The 22873-nt window shown below is 33.2% G+C and overlaps 1 protein-coding gene across 1 annotated transcript in view; it reads right to left on the bottom strand.

Annotated features, from left to right (window-relative positions):
- The window catches only part of LAMA2 (laminin subunit alpha 2), a 660685-nt gene that overhangs the window by 112331 nt on the left and 525481 nt on the right, over positions 1 to 22873 (bottom strand). The window contains exons 38-40 of the mRNA XM_049771159.1: positions 21181 to 21297; positions 20329 to 20492; positions 18808 to 18946 (exon numbers count right to left, since the gene is read on the bottom strand). Of these exons, the coding sequence (XP_049627116.1) occupies positions 18808 to 18946; positions 20329 to 20492; positions 21181 to 21297 (420 nt within the window). The remainder of the gene's footprint in view (positions 1 to 18807; positions 18947 to 20328; positions 20493 to 21180; positions 21298 to 22873) is intronic.

The following is a 22873-nucleotide window of genomic DNA, read 5'->3' as shown; positions in this document are numbered from 1 at the left end:
ATAATGTATAAACTATCACTGCTAGTTTGAATGTAACAAAATTATATTCATTTTTATTTAACGTGTATTTAATATTTTTGTATATTAAAGTTGACATAGGCATATTTACTATCTTATAACAATACAAAATTTATAAATATGTATCATAAACACTATAACTGCACCAATTAGCTATAAGAAATGAACTTTTGTATTAAAATTTTGAATATAAAATTAAGTGTAAATAAATCAAAAGCTCTAGTAACTCTATGAGTACAAAAATAAGCCAAAAAAGAAAATTGAAATTGAGTAGGGGACATTTCTTAAAAAGGTTATTTTCTTTACAGATACAGCTAAATACATACTGTACTATGAGTTCAACTTGGAGAGAGATTTTCTAATTAGCATTGCTACTTTTTCCTCTAAACTCAATTCAGACATTTCAGCTCAGCACTTGAATCTAGTTCTGATCAATTAAAAAATAATTCCTACTTTCATATATTAAGATAATTCCAATCTAGACAAAGTACAATATCATTTTATTTTATTCACTAGTCAATTTTTACGGTATCTGGAAGAATATAATTAATGTGTTAATTCTAAAATCCTAGAACTTCCTAATATTTCTGAATATCTAGTATTAGTGTTTGAAGATGGGAGGGAAAAGCTGTTTTACTAATTTTTTCTGCACACTAGCTACTAACCTATATGAAAATTATATTGTGTGTATAAAATATTCAGAGCATTTGCAATTATCTATATTTCTGTGCATTGTGGAATCTAGTGTCAGTTCAAATTTTAATTTTGAAGTAGTCTTTTGGAAAGGAATAAAATAAAATATCACAGTCTCCAAGCAGTAAAATCTAGGATGTTGACAAAGTATTGTTGGATTGACACAGGGTTGGAATTTAAAAATATCATGATAATTAAGGCATCATCTGTACCCTTTTACCTTCTGTACTCTTGCATTTCTCAGCCAGTAGGCATGCCTAGCTCACTCATGCATACAGATTTAGAGTTGTTTTCACAAGTAAGTACAATAGATGGTAGGAAAATAAAAGTCTGCTAAAAACTATGGTTTACTTATGTTAAAATTTGAGTTTCAGGCAAAAGACCATTATTTTTAGAAAACCAAATGACTAAATATAATGGAGTAACTGTAGCTGGGATACCAAAGAGAAAAAATAAATATGGTATAGAGAAGAGTGTAAGATTCTGAGCATAAAAAAGAGGACCATTCTCCAATCATACCAGCAGGGAGTTTGGACATTTACTTCCAATGTTTTGTTTGCATTTACTGTACTCCATCTTGCTAACAGGTTATAAACCAGAAAGAAAGTGAACACCGGGAAGCTACCCAGCGAGCCAGGGAGTGAGTAAGAAATGGCTGGATGTGGGGGTTTCCAGGCAGAGTGCTGATTGCTCTACCTGCAGAGTCTCCACCCAGCTGTGCTTCTTCTGAGGAAACTGAGCACCTGAAAGGAGCCCTGTCCTACCCTTCTCTGTCTTTCCTGAACTCTGGAAGCTCTCCTCAGAGCCCTGGGAAGCGAACCCCAAAGAAACTACATTTGGAAGCTACCCAGCGAGCCAGAAACTGAGCACCTGAAGGGAGCCCTGTCCTACTCTTCTCTGTCTTTCCTGAACTCTGGAAGCTCTCCTCAGAGCCCTGGGAAGCGAACCCCAAAGAAACTACATTCGGAAGCTACCCAGCGAGCCAGTGACTCTCCTCAGAGTCCTGGGAAGTGAACCCCATAAATACAGCATTCTGAAGCTGCCCAGCGAGCGAGTGAAAACTACGCCTGACCAGTGGGGCCCGACTGTGAAAAACTGTGAGTGCTGCCTGTGTGTGTCTCTCTGCTATCCTGTTGCATGAACCTCCTGAGAGTGGGCTGAAAAGAGGCTCCAGAAGGCACTTAGCTCCACTTCGCTACGCAGCCGTGCGCTCTTTCTAAAAAAAGAACACCATCACAAGAAGAAAAAAACCACACTAAGAACTGTGCTGGATCACAGAAGCAAGAATTTCTCTCCAGACTGTCCTCTCTGCTGCGTGCTCGGGCCAAAGATTTGATCCTGTGTGAGGCTTCATCCACGGAGGACTCCCCTACCTTGGAGGCAAGTCGGCCCATCCAGAAAGGGCGGAGCCAGAGAAGTGTGTTGCCTGCATCATATAACCAATGAATATCACCACAACACGTAGAAAAATCCACAATACAAGTGTGACAGTGGGGAAACAACGCAGGCCAGCATCAGACATAGAGAATGAAGATGACAATTCTGATGACCAGTTAACGACCAACCAACTAATCAATCTCTCAGATAAGGACTTTAGAGTAGCAATATGGAATATGCTCAAAGAACTAAAAGAAACCATGAATAGAGTAGAACAGAACACTAATAAGAATCAAGAAAATATGAAGACAGAAATCACAAAACTCCAAACTGAAATAACATGACAACTAACAGGCCTGAAAAAATCAGTAAATGAAGTGAATGACAAAATGGATAAGCTCTGGGACAGGGTATCAGAAGCTGAGAATAGACTTGGTGCTGTGGAAGATGAGACACATAACAATTCCATACAACAGGAGAGATTGAAAAAAAAACTTAAAGCAAATGAACAGACAATGAAAAAATTAGTCAAAGAATGGGAACAGATGAAAATAGAGGTCTATGATAAGATCAACAGAAACAACTTAAGAATCATTGGAGTCCCAGAGACCCAGGAAGAAAATTTCCAGGAAGAATCAACGGTCAAGAACATCATTAAAGAGAAACTCCCAGAGCTAAAGAATATATGTGATCAAATCCTGCATGCTCGAAGAGTACCAACCAAAAGAGACCCAAGAAAAACCACCCCAAGACACATCCTAGTCACAATGACAAATCCCACAGATAGAGACAGAATTCTGAAAACAGCAAGATCAAAAGGGGAAATTACATTCAAGCAAGCATCCTTGAGATTTACAGCAGACCTGTCACCAGAAATACTCAATGCCAGAAAGCAGTGGTGGGATATTGTGACAAGACTGAATGAAATGAATGCTTCACCTAGAATACTGTACCCAGCAAAACACACTTTCCGGTTTGACGGAAGAATACATGGTTTCATAGACAAAAAAAAGCTCAGAAACTTTACAGACTCAAAACTAGTCTTAAGAGAAAAACTGAAAGACCTAATCTAAGAAAAGACTAACAAAAAGACACACCAAATTTCGATATAAAGATGGCATTAAATCCCAGAACAATTCTTTCTCTCAACGTCAATGGACTAAGTGCACCAGTTAAGAGACACAGAGTGGCTAAATGGATCAAAAAACTCAATCCAACCTTCTGCTGCCTACAAGAAACGCACCTGAATAGTCAGAACAAACATAGACTCAAAATAAAAGGCTGGAGAAAACTTATCCAAGCAAACAACACCCATAAAAAAGCTGGAGTGGCAATACTAATATCAGATAATGCAAACTTTATACTCAGGAAGGTTGTAAGGGACAAAGATGGACCTTTTATATTAATCAAGGGGTATGTATAGCAGGAAGAAATAACTCTCCTAAACATATATGCACCAAATGAGGGGCCAGCAAAATATTTAAAACAACTGTTGACAAATCTGAAAAACAATATCAATAACAACACAATAATTGTGGGGGACCTCAACACTGCTTTGTCAACACTGGATAGGTCAACCAGACTGAAACCCAACAAGAATATACTAGACCTGAGGAGAGAAATGGAAGAAAGAGGCCTAGTGGATATATATAGGACACTCCATCCCCAGAAACCTGGATACACATTCTTCTCCAATGTACATGGGACATTCTCCAGGAGACTACATGCTGGCACATAAAACATACCTCCATAAGATCAAGAGGATAGAAATTTTGCTGACTACCTTCGCTGACCACAAGGCTCTGAAATTATTTGTGAATTCCAAAGGGACTCGGAAGAAAAACTTTAACACCTGGAAGTTAAACAGCCTCATACTCAATAACCAGTGGGTCCGAGATGAAATCAAGAAGGAAATCAAAAGGTTCCTGGAAACAAATGACAATAAAGACACAAACTATCAGAACTTATGGGACACAGCAAAAGCAGTACTGAGAGGAAAATTTATAGCTTTGCAAGCACACATCAGGAAGGAAGAAGGAGCTTACCTGAGTAGCTTAATGACACAGCTAATAGAACTAGATGGAGAAAAACTAAAAGCCTTCCCTCTAAATTCTGGCACAAGACAAGGCTGTCCTCTCTCACCACTCCTATTCAACATAGCACTGGAAGTACTTGCTATAGCGATTAGGCAAGAAAAAGATATCAAGGGAATCCAGATAGGAAAGGAAGAAGTCAAGCTCTCACTGTTTGCAGATGACATGATGCTCTACTTAGAAAACCCTAAAGACTCTACCAAAAAGCTTCTAGAAACAATAGACTCATATAGCAAGGTGGCAGGCTACAAAATTAACACACAAAAATCAATGGCCTTTCTATACACCAATAGTAATAAGGAAGAAATGGACATTAAGAAAACAACCCCATTCACAATAGTGCCACACAAACTCAAATATCTTGGAATCAACTTGACTAAAAATGTGAAGGACCTATACAAAGAAAACTATAAAACTCTGCTCCAAGAAATAAGAGAGGACACGCGGAAATGGAAACACATACCCTGCTCATGGATTGGCAGGATTAACATCATCAAAATGGCAATACTCCCCAAGGTGTTATACAGATTCAACGCTATCCCTCTAAAGATACCTATGACATTCTTCAAAGAAGTGGATCAGGCACTTTTGAAATTTGTTTGGAACAATAAACACCCTAGAATAGCTAAAGCAATCATTGGGAAAAAGAATATGGGAGGAATTACTTTCCCCAACTTTAAACTTTACTACAAAGCAATAGTTATCAAAACAGCATGGTATTGGAATAAGGACCGACCCTCAGATCAGTGGAATAGGCCTGAATACTCAGAAAATGTTCCCCAGACATACAATCACCTAATTTTTGATAAAGGAGCAGGAAATCCTAAATGGAGCAAGGAAAGCCTCTTCAACAAGTGGTGTTGGCACAACTGGCTAGCCACTTGCAAAAAATTGAACTTAGACCCCCAGCTAACATCATGTACGAAGGTAAAATCCAAATGGATTAAAGACCTCGATATCAGACCCCAAACCATAAGATATATAGAACAACACATAGGCAAAACTCTCCAGGACATTGAGACTACAGGCATCTTCAAGGAGGAAACTGCACTCTCCAAGCAAGTGAAATCAGAGATTAATAGATGGGAATATATTAAGTTGAGAAGCTTCTGCACCTCAAAGGAAATAGTGCCCAGGATACAAGAGCTCCCCACTGAGTGGGAGAAACTATTCACCCAATACCCATCAGACAAGGGGCTAATCTCCAAAATATACAAGGCACTGACAGAAACTTACAAGAAAAAAACATCTAATCCCATCAAAAAATGGGGAGAAGAAATGAACAGACACTTTGACAAAGAAGAAATACAAATGGCCAAAAGACACATGAAGAAATGCTCCACATCACTAATCATCAGGGAGATGCAAATCAAAACAACAATGAGATACCACCTCACACCACAGAGAATGGCACACATCACAAAGAATGAGAACAAACAGTGCTGGGATTGATGTGGAGAGAAAGGAACCCTTATCCACTGCTGGTGGGAATGCCGTCTAGTTCAACCTTTATGGAAAGCAATATAGAGATTCCTCCAAAAACTGGAAATCGAGCTCCCATACGACCCAGCTATACCACTCCTAGGAATATACCCTAAGAACACAAAAATACAATACAAAAATCCCTTCCTTACACCTATATTCATTGCAGCACTATTTACCATAGCGACTCTGGAAACAACCAAGATGTCCTTCAACAGACGAATGGCTAAAGAAACTGTGGTACATATACACAATGGAATATTATGCAGCTGTCAGGAGAGATGAAGTCATGAAATTTTCCTATACATGGATGTACACAGAATCTATTATGCTGAGTGAAATAAGTCAGAGAGAGAGAGAAAAATGCAGAATGGTCTCACTCATCTATGGGTTTTAAGAAAAAAGAAAGACATTCTTGCAATAATAAATTTCAGACACAAAAGAGAAAAGAGCTGGAAGTTCCAGCTCACCTCAGGAAGCTCACCACAAAGATTGATGAGTTTAGTTAGAGAAATAACTACATTTTGAACTGTCCTAATATTGAGAATGTATGAGGGAAATGTAGAGCCTGTTTAGGGTACAGGCGGGGGTTGGGTGGGGAGGAGGGAGATATGGGACTTGGGTGATGGGAATGTTGCACTGGTGATGGGTGGTGTTCCTTTTATGACTGAAACCCAAACACAATCATGTATGTAATCAAGGTGTTTAAATAAAAAAAAAAAGAAAGTGAACACCATCCTTTAAATCCAAACGGATTAAAGACCTCGATATCAGACCCGAAACCATAAGATATATAGAACAACACGTAGGCAAAACAGTCCAGGACATTGAGACTACAGGCATATTCAAGGAGGAAACTGCACTCTTCAAGTAAGTGAAAGCAGAAACAGATGGGAATATATTAAGCTGAGAAGCTTCTGCTCCTCAAAGGAAATAGCGCCCAAGATACAAAAGCCCCCCACTGAGAGAAACTATTCACCCAATACCAATCAGATAAAGGGCTAATCTCCAAAACATACAAGATACTGACAGAACTTTACAAGGAAAAACATCTAATTCCATCAAAAAATGGGGAGAAGAAAGGGACAGACACTTTGACAAAGAAGAAATACAAATGGTCAAAAGACACAGGAACAAATGCTCCACATCCACATCACTAATCATCAGGGAGATGCAAATCAAAACAACTATGAGGTACCACCTCACACCACAGAGATTGGCACACATCACAAAGAATGGTAACAAGCAGTGCTGGGATTGATGTGGAGAGAAAGGAACTCTTATCCACTGCTGGTGGGAATGCCGCCTAGTTCAACCTTTATGGAAAGCGATATGGAGATTCCTCCAAAAACTGGAAATCGAGCTCCCATAGGATCCAGCTATACCACTCTTAGGAATATACTCTAGGAACACAAAAATACAATACAAAAATCCCTTCCTTACTATTTACCATATCAAGACTCTGGAAACAACCAAGATGCCCTTCAACAGACGAATGGCTAAAGAAACTGTGGTACATATATACAATGAATATTATGCAGCTGTCAGGAGAGATGAAGTCATGAAATTTTCCTATACATGGATGTACATGGAATCTATTATGCTGAGCAAAATAAGTCAGAGAGAGAGAGAGAGAAAAACGCAGAATAGTCTCACTCATCTATGGGTTTTAAGAAAAATGAAAGACAATCTTGCAATAATAATTTTCAGACACAAAAGAGAGAAGGGCTGGAAGTTACAGCTCACCTCATGAAGCTCACCACAAACAGGGATGTGTTTTGTTAGAGAAATAACTACATTTCGAACTATCCTAATAATGAGAATGTATGAAAGAAATAGAAAGCCTGTCTAGAATACAGGCGGGGGTTGGGTGGGGAGCAGAAAGACTTGGGACATTGGTGATGGGAATGTTGCACTGGTGATGGGTGGTGTTCTTTACATTACTGAAACCCAAACAACACAATCATGTATGTAATCAAGGTGTTTAAATAAAAAATATATTAAAAAAAGAAAGTGAACACCATCTAAATAAAAAAGCTTGCCCATATAAACAATGAGAAGGTAAAAAAAAAAGGTGAGAGTCAGTTCTGATAATGAAAGTAGATACATTTGCTGCTAACTTTTTTGTGGCAGAGGATTCTTTTCCCATTTTATACAGAGCAACTGGTATCAGATCAAGTATCTTCCTTACCATGCATGCAATCAGAGGTAATCTTATAAGAAAATGAAAAAGTTAAAGAGAAAATACTTAACAATTATGATTTATCAGCACAATATAATTTATATGGAAGTTACAGTATGAAAGCTGAAAGGATAAAAATTAGAAAAAGGAAGGAAAAGGGAAAGAATGGGTGAAAATACAAATGTCTTCTTCTAGCAGTGAATGTACTTCATCATTGGTAGCATAAGAAATACAGCTCTACACACAGTTAGCTAAGGTGAAAGATAAAATATCCAGACATGGCAGTACATTTACAATAGGAGGGAGGAAAATGTGATGTGAAATACATAGCAAATTATAACTCATTTATCATGGCAGCAATAAAATAAACCATCCATGAATTAATGAATCATTTACAGCATACTGATAATAGTATAGGGATATTTGGATAAGAAATAATTGAAAGATTCAAAAGTGATTGTTACTGAGAATGGGTTTAGAGGGAATAAGAATCAGGTCAAAAGATTGATGGTTTGGATGATGTGTTTCCTCTTTTCTATTGAACAGAAATTACAATGTGCATGAATCATGATATAAAATAAAAAATCATAACTTCTGATTGGTATAGAACTTAAGAACTGTTTAATATTCAGATACCATTTAAATCTTTTTTATATTTGGAGACAAAATTTTTGAAGTTTTATTTTTTAACCTCTTTTTAAATTCATCTTTCATTTTAGTGTATTTAACCAGGAAATAATTTAGCATATATTCAGAAAAACTGAAGTTAACATAGGCACATGATCTATAATTTTATAGGGAAATTATTAATATTGTGCTACTTTTCCTGTATCTTTAATATACATAGGCATATATATATTTGATTTAGGTTAAAGTATCCTTGGATGTCTGTATTTTTTTATTAATTGTTCTACCATTTTGTTTTACTATTTATTCTACGGGTTTTTGCCAAGATTGTAGCAGAATTGTAACTGGAGATGCTTATTTTTTTAAAAAAATTATTTATTTTGTTTTGGGGCCAAACCCGGTGGTGCTCAGGGGTTACTCCTGGCTCTGTGCTGAGAAATCGCTCCTGGCAGGCTCATGATTAGGATGCTGGGAATTCAACTCGGGTCTGTTCTGGATTGGTGACATGAAAGGCAAATGCTCTACCACAGTGTTATCCCCTAATAATTGGGGATGTTTCTTTGTTATCTCTTCTTTGGAATGATTTGGTGAATAATTAAAATTTGATAGGCATTATTTTGATATAAGTAAATAACTAATTACTGATTCAATTTATTTAGCAATAAGACCTCTAAAGTTATTACTGTTTCCTTTCTTTTGTTTTTATTGGTGGTACTAGGGATTATGAGCATAGACCTGTGCTCATAAGGCACTGAGCCACAATCCCATCTGTACTATTTCTCTTTGAGAAAAATTTGGTATGGATTCATTACCTACTTAAATAGACACCAAGTGGGTATAACATTGCTCAGATACTTTAGTATGTCAATACTCTGGTTAGTTTGGGGCCACATCCAGTAGTATTCAGTGCTTACTGTGGTTCTGTACTCAGAGTCAATTATTTATTTTAACCTGAATCGTGTTATGTTTGTTTAAATCAATATGTTTAAATCTGTATAACTTTCTAATTTACTTTACTTTGCTTACTTTATTTTTTAATTTGGAGGTTAGACATTTGGGCCACACATTGCATTACTCAGGGGCTATTCTTAGTTTTGTGTTCAGAGATCACACCTGATCATATGCAGTGCAGAGACTGAACAGGCATTGGGCACATGGAAATCAAGTGCTTTAAAGTCCTAAAACTCTAGTTCTCAATATATTGGAATCAGAACATGTTCTTGGTGCTACAGGGACACTGAGATTTGCTGACTATTGTTCTGTGATATTAATACCCTTCCTTTTAATTTCACTATTGCATTTCTTTAATTTATTAAATGGAATTAATTATATAACTAGAATTCTCAAAGATCTTTAAGCTTTTTATGGTTGTTTTAAAAGATTTTGAATTATAACATCTCTTCTTGAGAATCATATTTTTAAGAGATATAGGGTAAAATCTTCCATTATTATGGAGATGTTTTTAATCCTTCTTCTGGTAAGCTTTATCATTTTTCCTTAATTTCTAATTATTATATTATAACAAAAGTAGTTTAATCTTCTTTAAAATGATTACTTATATTGTACATGATGATCTTTATATTAATAACCTTAAAATGAAACACTAATTGAATTGATATTAAAATTGGTATTCCATTTTCAAATAATTAGATATATATTGATGTATTCTTTCATCTTTCCAGTCTTTCCATATCCTAAGTTTTTGTGGTATTTTATGCAAATTGTAGATAGCTATGTTTGTTAAACACTTTAAATCCAAGTTAAAAATCATTGCACTCTAACAAGAAATTTTAGTTTTTATGGTCATGATAATATAACTTAAACTGAGAAAGATAATGTCATCCAATAGTCCATTCACTTATTAGTTTTTTTCAGTTTCATAGTTAAACAGAGGTGTATAACTACTTCTGATCAATACACAAGAGATAGCCCAGAGTAAAATGAGTATGTTTTCTGTTTGTTCTTTTTTTCTTTTACCTTCTTTTAAGACAACTTTCAAAGCTGCACGGTATAATTTGACTACAAGAAGGAGCAAATATTTCTGACATTCATGTTAAGCTGCTGAAATTTCTAATGTCATTTCAAAAGGCAGTGGTAAATACTTTGAGAACTGTATTAAGATTTATTTCTAGAATATTTGATTTATATTTACCATATTTTTCTTCTATTTTTCAATATTTTTACAGAGTTTTATGAAATTTTAGTCTACAAAGATACTTTTTATTTTTTTAAAATAGAATTTGTTGTGGTTATATTAATTTTATGATTGATTTACTAGACTCTGTCACCCAGTTTTGGGTTAAAACAATTCTAAATATTTCTGTGAATTTATTGCTTTTTTAGTTGTGGAGCCACCCAAATAGTACTTAGGGGCTTGGATGCCTTTCCTAGTAGAAATTTTCAAGAATGTGGCTCAAAATAAAATCCTGTGAGTGCTACCTTCACAGAGTGTGATGGGTTTTCAAGGCTAGTTTAATTGATGTTGGGGTTGGGTTGGGCAAGTGGTGCTAGGTATTGCATTAGATTTGACCATGTGCAGGGCTTTAACTTTAAACCCTATACTAACTCTATTGTCGCCATAAAGATATTACTTAGATGTGATTAACATTTAGATCAAGAGAGTTTGAGTAAAATAGGTTAGCTTTTTATAATGAGTTGAATCCAATCAAGTAAGATTTTTAGTTTTAAGAGGAAAGACAGTCCCCCTTACTTAGAAGAAATTTTGCTCCAACTACCTTTGAATTCAATAAGCAATATCAGCTCTACCCTTAGTCTCAAGCTGGCCAAACTATTCTGAAAAATTCAATTTCTAACCCTTGATTACAATACCAAATATCCTTACATTTTTTCTCTTTTTTTCTTCCCTCTTTCTCTTCTTTCATCACTCTATATCAGATGGATATAAATATATATGTATATACTATTAGATATACTGATATTCTGTATTCTCAAAGTTTATAGATATGTATACTTAAAAAATTTAAACAAGTTTTTTTTAATTGCCCCCACCCCCAAATCAAGGGCTTCAGAAAATATCAACTATAATAATCTGCTTTCATTTTAGGCTTTTTTCAGCTAATTTTTTTAATTGAACACATTTTGGTACTCACCACACTTTTCATGAATTCATACTTATATTGTTCATATTTACTACGTTTAGTTCATTTTTGACTCTTTAATAATAAATTTCCTTGATCTTGTTAAAATGCTCTACTTGGAAATACATTTTAGAAGTGATCTGATACATACATTCTCAGTCTTTGTTTCTATGAAACTATCTTCTCTTCTCTGGATGATAGTCTGAGTATTTCATTTTGAGTTGAGTGTCAATGTATGCACATATACAATACAGAAAGAGAAGCATTGTCTTTAGATTTCTAATATGACCTCTAAATTTTATTTCTTTGTAAATGACCTGCATTCATTGTCTTTTTAATTTATTTAAATAGTTTTCTTTTCTTTGTGGTTTATATGAATTACGGACATACTCTTTCCAAGGGTGAATTTAATTTGACTAATAATGAACTTCTTCATTTTTGAGAATCACTCCTTTTTACCAATACTTAGAATTTTCATTATTATTTATGCAACTACTATTACTCCTCATTCTCAGGCTTTTCAATTTTGGAATGCCTAAACATTTTATAGGAAACTTTTCTGTGTCTTAAAGACATGTGAGTCACAATGTGGAAGTCAGAACTAGTGATATAGGGGCCAGAGAGATAGCATGGAGGTAAGGTGTTTGCCTTGCATGCAGAAGGACAGTGGTTCGAATCTGGCATCACATATGGTCCCCCGAGGTTACCAGGTTTCTGGAACTCCTAACTTTAATAATCTATATTCTTTTTGATCCTCAAACTTATTTAATATTTTACAATGTTCATTGTGTTGTGGGTAATTTTTTCTACCCTTTTAATTAGCTAATTCTATTTTCATCTGGTTCTAATATGGTGTTTAGTGCTCCCATCCATTTTTATTTTAATTACTCTATTTTTGTTATATAAATTTATTTATTACTTTTAAAATGTCCATAAGGATTATTTAGTTTAGATTATTTAGTACAATCACTTTTTACATTATTTTTATTCATTCATTTAACATTTAAGTATCTTCAAACATTTCTCTTACATTATCTAATAATTTTAAACAAAAGTATTATATTAAGTTCTTTTTAAACCTTTATCTCGTTGAATATTTACTCAGCCCATTATCTATACACTATATAGTTTAATTCAGTACATGAACTTGTTTTTTATTTCTCTATGTGCTCTAGGGGTTTCAATAATCAGAACTATGTCTTATTTTACTCCTACTCAATTAACTTCTCAGCTTAGAAAATTTTATACCATATGGATGGCATAAATTGGAAGCAGAATTGTAAGTGACATTGTAAGCCATTGTAAGTGACACTTTTTTAAGTAGAGGAACAAAGTAAAAAACAAGTTCTATTAAAATATTATTGAACTAGATGCCATAAGTGTATGTTTAGGAGTACAATTCTCCTATAGTCTTATTATATATTTAATATTTTTACAGAAGAAAGAATCTCAGTACTCAAGCAAAATAGTAAGGATAACATGTTGTCATCTTACATAGGCTTAAAAATTTTAGTTCCTGGTTATTATAGTATTTATGCTTTAAATTTATTGAAGCACTAAGACAGCTGCTTTAGAGCATATCATTTTTTATGTTTAATGTTTTTTATCATTAAATTTTATTTCTTATTAAATTTGGGAACTTATATATAGTGTGTCTATATATCAATAACATCAAAATGAATTTAATTAAGTCAGGTTGCCATGATCTTTAGAAGACTCTGGCTTTCCATTTTAGTATCATTTCTTCTGATCAAGGCTTTTCTACCCAAAGTAAAAGAGTGTTTACAAAATCATGTTCATTCTTTTATACCTGTCTTTAGCTAAAGCAAAACAAGGCTTAATTTTTGCTTTCAATATATTTCAACATTTTTATTAAGTAATTATACCCTGATTAATCATTTAAATAATAAGAGTTTAGGTAATTATGATAAAATATCTAAGGTTTTAAACTTACTTCCCCAAATGTTTTTTTACCTGTTTTATACAATTTTTCTTACATTATTTTTTTGCTTACACAGCATGGTTGTTTAGTACTCATTATTGCTATGTCTATAAAAATTATATTACTTGCAACCATGTTCAATTTCTTTAACATATTATGTCATTTTTTTCAAAAATTACTTGGATAGAATATGCTGATCATTTTTTGTAATCGTGAGTCTAGGAATGATGGTTAATTGTAGTATACAGGAGTAATTTAAGTTAGGGAATTAATATGAAGATCACATTTTGTTCTAGACTTGAATAAAGTATAAAGTTCTTAATTTGGAGGTTGAAAAAAATGTAGAGTGGGTAGGTGCTGACCTTGCATGTGTTTGATTCCAGAAAGCATGTATTGTTCTCCAAACCCACCAGAATTTATTCTTGAGCACAGAATCAGGAGTAAACCCTCAACATCAGTGTGTATGCCCATTGCCAAATCTTCTTGATTTTAACTCTCCTTTATAGTGAAAAAATAAAATTAAGCAGATTTAGCTGAGAAAAGAGGTATTAAGATCTAGTGCTGACTATATTTATTTTGATATGTATGTGAATGCATACATATATATATGCATGTCTGTGTAGAAACAGGTAGAGGGAAAGGGAAAAGAGAAAGAGTGTTTCATATATCAGTGCATTGAATGAAGGATGAACAAATTTGAAAGAAGGGAAATATTTAGTTTCCCTGGGAAGTAAAAACATGATTTAATTTTTGTTTTGTTTTGTTTTTGGGCCACACCTGGCGGTGGGTGCTCAGGGGTTACTTCTGACTGTCTGCTCAGAAATAGCTCCTAGCAGGCACAGGGGACCATATGGGACACTGGGATTCGAACCAACCACCTTTGGTCCTGGATAGGCTGCTTGCAAGGCAAATGCCACTGTGCTATCTCTCTGGGCCCATGATTTAATTTTTTAATGTAAGATACTTAGTGAAGTTGAAGATTGTCTATATATTCTACTTTGAAGAATACAAGTAACATAAATTAAGAAAGAAAGAAATATCCTATTTCAGTAAAGGTAGAAGCATTTGATTGTTTCAGGGTTGTGAAAAAGCAGAATTTGGAATCTATATTTTATATTACACTTTAGTGTTTGTAGTTTAGATATGCAATATTAAGTGTACAACATATGAGTAGTTTCCAGTAGAAAATGGTAAGGACCTCATATATCAATGCTGCAGAATCTGCTTACTACCACTAGTTGACTTCTAAAAGTTCAATAGCATTTGAAATTCCTCACTTATTTCTAATACCTGATCTGGATGAGAATACAATTCAAGTTCACATTTAATCTGAAAACCAAAAATAATTATCTGCTTTTATGGATATGATGGCTATATGAACACATTAAATACATTATATCTAGAATAAAAATAATATATCAAATACTAATTTTGTAGAAATTGATATATATTCTTTACTTTGAACCAATGAGAGGTACAAAATATGATACTATATCAGATATTATTGTTAAGAAAAAAACATTTCAGAGTGTTGACCACCCAGTTGAAAGAAAAATGGTACTGATTTTTTATGCCTTTATTCATAAAATAAAATTTCACCTCAATTTTTAAAGTAATTTATCAAACAAGTAACTATTACTTTAATATGGGACTATTACAATACAAACAACTTGTATATAACTTACTTATTGTTTTCTGTTTTGAGGTTTGGGGTCATACCTTGTATGTACTCAGGGCTTATTAATGGATCTGTCTCTGGGATCACTTCTAGCTATATTCAGGGAACTATATATTGTTTGAGGTCAGCCAAGCTCATGCAAGACAAGAGCCCTCTGTCTTCTCTCACTTTTCATATTTTTCTTTCAATTTAATTCTTTACTATTGTGTTATATAAATAAATATATAAGCTAAAAGGTATATTTTATCTTTTGGAGGAACAAACATTTATTTTTTTTAAAGTTTTTATTTTCAAAGTCAATTTTCTTTTAAAATATCCTCAATTAAACTTTGAAGTAATCTGTACTATTTTAATAGTCTTAGATTTAATAAAGTTAGTATTTCATTTCAAAGAAACTAATTTATGAAGCAATGACAAATGAAATTATTCTTGATCTAAAACATTGTAAACAGTCACCAAAGATGTCAATAAGACTAATAGAATTGATTCATTTATTTATAAGGGCTGACTATTTGCTAGGCACTGATAGATGTTGCAAATGGTAATATATTAAAAACAGATTAGATAAAATAATGAATTTAGAAATGTAAGTATTTAAACTAAAAACATCTATCAGAAGACAGAGACTTTAGTTTAGATTCTAAGCATAAATCTGTTTTGAAAGAATAACTAACATAAAAAAGTTTCTGCAATGATTGTATCACTATGTTATATAGTTTGTTTTTATTCAGGGGATTCACCCAGAGAAGCTCTAGGACTTACTCCTGGTTTTGTGCTCAGGAGACCTCATGATAAACCTCAGTATCTTTCTGGTGGAACTTATTTTGAATATTAAATAAACAGAACATAAAGCACTAATACAACTCATTAAAGAGCAATCAAATTAATATTAATATGTGAAAAATATGAATATTAACATCATAAAATAAAGCTTTTAGAAAGTGCATAAATATTGCTAACATTTCTAAGATACAATGTGACATTTATGCCAATTGCTAAAGAAAAGAAAATATCCATGTTTCAATAACATCAATAACTTTTTTTAGTCCCTACTATAATGTATTTTTTTGCTTCTACATGTTAGCTAAATTATTACATTGAGGTAATTTAATTAAGGTATTGATTTTTTAATTAATATCTTTAAACACCTTGATGACAAACATGATTGTACTTTTTAATATTCCAATGAGAGAATCTGTGTGAAATTATAATGGTTCAGAAAAGTTAAGCTCATTGTGTGATTCAGATATATTTTTACCTAATGTCATATTACTATAGTTTATTATATAAATTATTAAGAAAATATTGCCCTAACTTTTTGAACAAATATTTGTTCCTGTTGAAGTTACTTATATAAAATAATGTGATTTTCTTAGAATTCCAAATTCTAAAATTTTATTCAAACTTATTGTTGGCAATGCATCAGACAAAGGGTTCTTTGATGGCCAAGATTTAGATAAATTAAGAAGTAAGTAGTTATTTTGATGTATGCCATTGTCACTGAAATGATATTGCATTGTCTTTATTTGCATTTCACTAATAAGTGATGAGAAATTTTTCATATGCCTGATAGCAATCCCTATATATTTTTGTGCTAGTATGTACTCAATTTTGAAAGGAGTCATTGACATTTTTAATTGTGGAGTTTTGTGAGTGATTTATAAATCTTGGATATTAGCCTTTACCTGATACATTTTATGCAAATATTTTTTCACATTTAGTAGGATGTCTTTTTATTTTAGAGGTTTTTTTATATTCTAAATATTTTTAGTGTGATATAGAACCATCCAATTTTTTTGGTGGGGCCACACTTAGTGATGCTCAGGGGTTACTCCTGGTTATGCGCTCAAAAATTGCTCCTGGCTCCAGGGACCATATGGGATATCAGGGATCCGAGGTCCGTCCTGTGCAGCAGTGTGAAAGGCAAATGCCCTACAGCAGTACCATTGCTCTGGCCCTGCCATTTAATAATTTTTATTGTTGATCTTTACTTCTGGAATTAGATTGTTGAAGATACGCCTGAGATCTATTTCCTGGAAATTTCTGCCCTTTATCTTTTATGTATTATGTTCTAATCTAGAAATCTTTAATCCATTCGGGTTAATTTTTAAGAATGATGTGATATAGTTAGTTTCATTCACTATTGGTAGAATATAATTTGATTCAATCTCTATGGAAAGCTCTATGTAGATTTCTCAAAATGGTATTAATAGTATTCCCCACAAAGTTAGAGAAATAAATACACTAACTACTATCAGGCAATGGTAGTGAGTGAGACAAATAGAATGTCTGTCTCAAATACAGGCAGGGGGTGGGGGAAGAAGGAGATGAAGGGCTTTGGTGGTGGGAAGGTTGCACTGGTGAAGGGTGTGTTCTTTTTATAACTGAAATTCAACTACAAACATGTTTGTAATCATGGTGCTTAAATAAATGTATTACATAAAAAGAACTAATATGATTCAGAAAATACCATTTCTTTTTTATTGGGGGGGGGCACACCCGGCGATGCTCAGGGGTTACTCCTGGCTGTCTGCTCAGAAATAGCTCCTGGCAGGCACGGGGGACCATATGGGACACCGGGATTCAAACCAACCACCTTTGGTCCTGGATCGGCTGCTTGCAAGGCAAACGCCGCTGTGCTATCTCTCCGGGCCCAGAAAATACCATTTCTTAGAATTTACCACTCAAACTCAAAAGCATCAATTTAAGATATTATATGCCCACCTTTGTTCCTTGTAGCACTTAGTATAATAGTAAAGATATGGAAACAACCCAAATATTTAACTACATATAAAAAGATTAAGAATCAGTGGCATGAAAACCTAATAGAATACTAAGAAGCTATAAGAAAAAAAGTAAAATTAAGTAATTTGCCAAAATGTACATGGATATAGATGGCATCGTAATGAGTGAAGTCTTTGAGAAGAGGACAAATATATAATTAGCATTTTCATATGAGGAAATAAATATACATAGTAAGGAAACAACAAATGATCAAAAGCAGAATAACAGAGTTGGTCTGCAGAGCTGAGTTTACTTTTGTGGGTGGGTAGGGGGGATCTTTGGGATATTGGTGGTGGGAAATGGGTAGTGTGGTGGTAGATATACCTATACATGAGACAATACCAGTATTGTAAATGATGGTGCACAATAAAAATGGAAAATATAAATTAAGAGTATATAAATAGCTTAGAAGTATATATTTTAATGCATTTTCTAAAATGAACAGTCCTTTATAAAACTTTGCCTACAACCAGCTTAAACAATAATTATTCAACTTTTCCCATAATTTGGAAAAATAGCAATGCATATCTGTTTAGAGTTGTATATGAGACTGCTATTTTTTGTTAGTTGGTACTACAGACATGCTAGATAGAGCTGAGATTTCAATCAGCACTGATAGATGACTGATAAAAGATCAATGCTTCCGGAACAGCCCATTTAGCATTTACTGTGGATTTTTAAAATTAAGTGTTTAGTAATAATTTAATTAAAAACAAAATTTGTTATTTACTAAAATTTTACAGAATTTATTTAAATTTGAAAAATTCCATTTAGAGTACATACTCAAATATTCTTTCTTTCACAATTAGCACTTAACACTATTTGTTTCTTACCAGTTTTGTCGCTTCATTTGCAAGATCTTTGGCTTCCAAGGCAAATTTCTCAGCTTCAGCAATATAGTCCTTAATATTGCTGTAAGCTTTGAAGGCTGCGGTGGCATTGAAGGATATGTTTTTAGCCTCATCAAGGATTCTGTTGGGATTATTCAGAATAAAGGACATTGGAGCAGACACTACTTAAACATAAGTCATGCAATTTATAGTAACCATGACTTTCAAATGAGCAAGGTCATTATAATTTAAAATTACAATGTTATTGACTTACTTGTATTATTTTATACCTTTAAATTTTATTTTATAATTCTTAATAATTTCACTATGAAGTATTACCAACACTTTTTAATGCCCATCACATTCTCCAAAAGCTTCTCTAATCATGTGTAGCATGCATGTGTAAGCAGTAAGATAATTTATTTATGCTACTTATGAAGCATGCTAAGGTTTCAAAACACGTGTATCACATTATTGCAATGCATTCCGCAAAATCTCTCTGGGGCAAATGCAGTTCTCAGTTAAGGATGAACGCATCTCTGAAGATTGAAAAGCTTGGTCACATGTCCCATACTCACAAATTAAGAAAAGGAAGTCTGCATCTGTTAATTTCTAGCTTATTGCTCCATCTCTACCCTTTCTGGTAAACTGGCAAAAGTTCGTTAAAGAATAAATTGAGAATGAATTTTGCCCAGGGTCTTCAAACATTAATATTTTCCTTTGTATGAATAAATATTAAGTATCAGAAGAGAACATTACACACATTGCTTATTACATGCATATTTACTTGAGAAAATTATTCTTGAGGATAACTGAACCTATAATTATTATGAAAATTAAAAATTATAGGGGGAGCATGCCAGTTTTACCTAGAAGGCTGTGTATGGCACAAGGACACCCTGTCATTTACCTCTCCCTTTTCTGTCCCACATCAGATCTCCAACTAAACTGAATTTTTATTTCACTACGGACTATGTTGTCTCCCTGGAATTTAAAAGAGAAAAAAATACTTAAAATTATATAAAACAAAAACAAAAAAAAATTATAAAGTCATATTTTAAAAGCCAATTTTTAACAAAAATGGTTTTGATTTCATAAAAATATAAAACTAAAAAGTGAAGTTGACTATGTTTATAAACTATTTAAAACCCTAATTAAGGCAACAACTTTGCTCTCGAAAGTATTTTTTACTTTTTTACTTATTTTTTTTTACTTATTTTAAAAAGAAAGTATTTTTCCTAAGTATAGCCAGAGCTTTGTTCATTCCCTCCCAAGTCATATTTGAATTTTCTTTTAATTCAGATTTTGATGGTTCTTGGACTGAGCTTTACTTAGACCTTCCTAATTAGGTTTTACCATAGAAAAATCATGCAGCCTGTATGCTGCATGTATATATGCTCATAATTATGTATACTCATAATTATAGAAATCAAGCTTTGAAAGCAATTTTCTACCATTTCTTCTAGTCAAAACTTTTGGACGAGTGTCAAATTACATAGATATTTCTAAAAACAAAAGACATACCTGTCAAGGATGGCAGATGAGTCATTCAGTTGAGCTGCATGGGTCTCAGCCTGGGACACCTTCTCAACAAGTTTCCTATCCTTTATATTTTTGGAGAGGTCATCTGTTTTACCTTTAATTTCTTTAGACATGGGTGGCAATTTTGTTTGAATGTCTTCAACATACTGATATATAAAGATGAGAAGAAGCTTTAAATGACTCAAATCTCCTCTCATTTACTAATTTCTCTATACGATATGATTATACATGCTTAGTTTCTAAATGTAACTTCAAGCTTAACAGCAAAGAAAAAGAAGCTACAGAACAAAAGATGTTATTAAACTAAAGAGATTAGGGAATAATGAGTCCATTTACAGCAAGAACCGAACAATCTTTGAATAAGTTCTATACAGAAGGTATAAATGCCTAAATAAAAATCATTAGAATTTTTAGACCATTTGCATTTTATTACCTCATCCCAATATCTATTTTATTAGTATATTAAAAGTATGCATTTCATATTTGATTTAAACTAAAGTTTAATGAATACCAAAACATATTAGTGTTTCCTAGGAACAAGAATTGCCTTTCACCATGGTAAAATAAAGTAGTTTATGTCCATATGTGTTACTCTTAATAGATCTTAACAGACTTTCATTTCTATTGTGACAGTAATGATAAGTTCTAGTTCTTAAATAGGTAGGCATGCTCACAAATAAATTAAAATAATAGGTACCTGTACAAAATATATTTGCTTATAATCTAAACATTTATTACTGACATCCATTTATTACTCATTGTTATGGATAATGACATAACCAGTCCATCTCATTATCATGCTTCCTTTAATTTTTGGTTTTATCAAATACTCACATCTATGACTGAGTTGATTTCATTTGCAAGATTGTTAGCTTTATCAAGTAGGTTACGACCTTCTTTTAAAGTGTCCTCAATTTGTTGTTTGCCACTTAAAATAGCCTCTTTCTTTGCCTGTAATAGGAGGATGAATAAAACATTAGAATGTACTTTGAGTAAAACTGACTTTGGCGAGCTGTTTGAATAAGGGCTTTGCAAACAGTGTGTCAGGTTGACAATGAAGCTGAAAGAAAATTAAAAACACCCAATCATATAATAACTATTTTCGTATAATTGTTTGTACAAACAATTTTCTCTTCCTGTTAGAAAAAACCGTCATTATCCATGAGAAAAATGCTATATGATGGTAGTTTAGAAATTAAAACTACTTTTAATGCAAGATGGACATCCATTTTTAACTATAACACATGTGTTGAATATACAACTGAACATGTGGTGATAGACTGAAATTACACTAAAATTAGATACTAAGTTTCAGATCTATTTCCAAATGAGTATTTTGTGACCAAAAATATAAGCATCTATATTCTTTAATTGGAGTACTGAAAAAAATGGAAAGAAAATGTATTTTTAAGAAATATAGGAAATCACTTTTCAGAAAAAATGAGATGAAAAAAACTATCAAAGAGAAGAATAAATTTAACAAACTAATTCCTAAGAAGAAAAGAGACTTTAATTATCTTTGTCTTTACCTTGTCTACAGTTCTACTGAATTTATTCCTTTGCACAGAAGAGTAAATAAATAAAGAAGAAATGTTATTTCTCCATTTGGAGAATAAATATTCGTTATTTCTCTGATTCATTCATAAACTCTCAATCATCATTTTTATTTAAATAAATTTTAACTTTAAGTTTCTGCCATTTATTTTTATATAAGTACAATACTAGCTTATAATTCATTTACATCTCATTATGTGTATTTTTTAAAACATTTTGATTTAAATTTATTCTTGATATTTTATGTTTATCATCTTTTAAATAAACAGAAAGTCAAGTAAATTAAGTGTTCTACTTAAATTCACATAGTATGATGTGATTAGAATCTGAACTCCAGTCCTTCAAATGCTTAAGCCTGGATATTAAAATGAGAAATCACATTTTGACATAAATCGCATTTCTAATTTTCACTGGGATTAAGCTCATTTCACACCCTACTTTCTGGAGTTTACCAACCTCATTAACATGTCAGGTACATACTTTTGTTGCTGCCTTTTGAGACTTTATACCTGAAGTTTCTTTAATAATGATTGCCCAAATCCTGATATTAAGTCAAATTCTCCACTTTCATCTCACAGTCATTTCTTAGACTATTTGTCTAAATATTCATCCTAATTCTAAATATTTTTTTTTTTTTTTTTTTTGGTTTTTGGGCCACACCCGGTGACGCTCAGGGGTTACTCCTGGCTATGCGCTCAGAAGTCGCTCCTGGCTTGGGGGACCATATGGGGCGCCGGAGGATCTAATCGCGGTCCGTCTCCTAGGCTAGCGCAGGTAAGGCAGGCACCTTACCTCGAGCGCCACCGCCCGGCCCCAATTCTAAATATTTTAATGTGTTTGTTTTTAAGTAAGTACTATAACCTTAACCTTACTTATTTTTAATAAGTATTTTTAGAGCAGAGTGGTTATAACTTAGGTTTAAGCAATAGCTTGACTGGGATTCCTGTTCTACCCAGTTGCCAGAGAAAAAAAA

This window comes from Suncus etruscus, chromosome 4, assembly GCF_024139225.1.
Source record: "Suncus etruscus isolate mSunEtr1 chromosome 4, mSunEtr1.pri.cur, whole genome shotgun sequence".
NCBI classification, from domain to species: domain Eukaryota; kingdom Metazoa; phylum Chordata; class Mammalia; order Eulipotyphla; family Soricidae; genus Suncus; species Suncus etruscus.
Note: the sequence above shows the minus strand (reverse complement) of the source record. Positions and strands in the feature narration are given on the sequence as shown.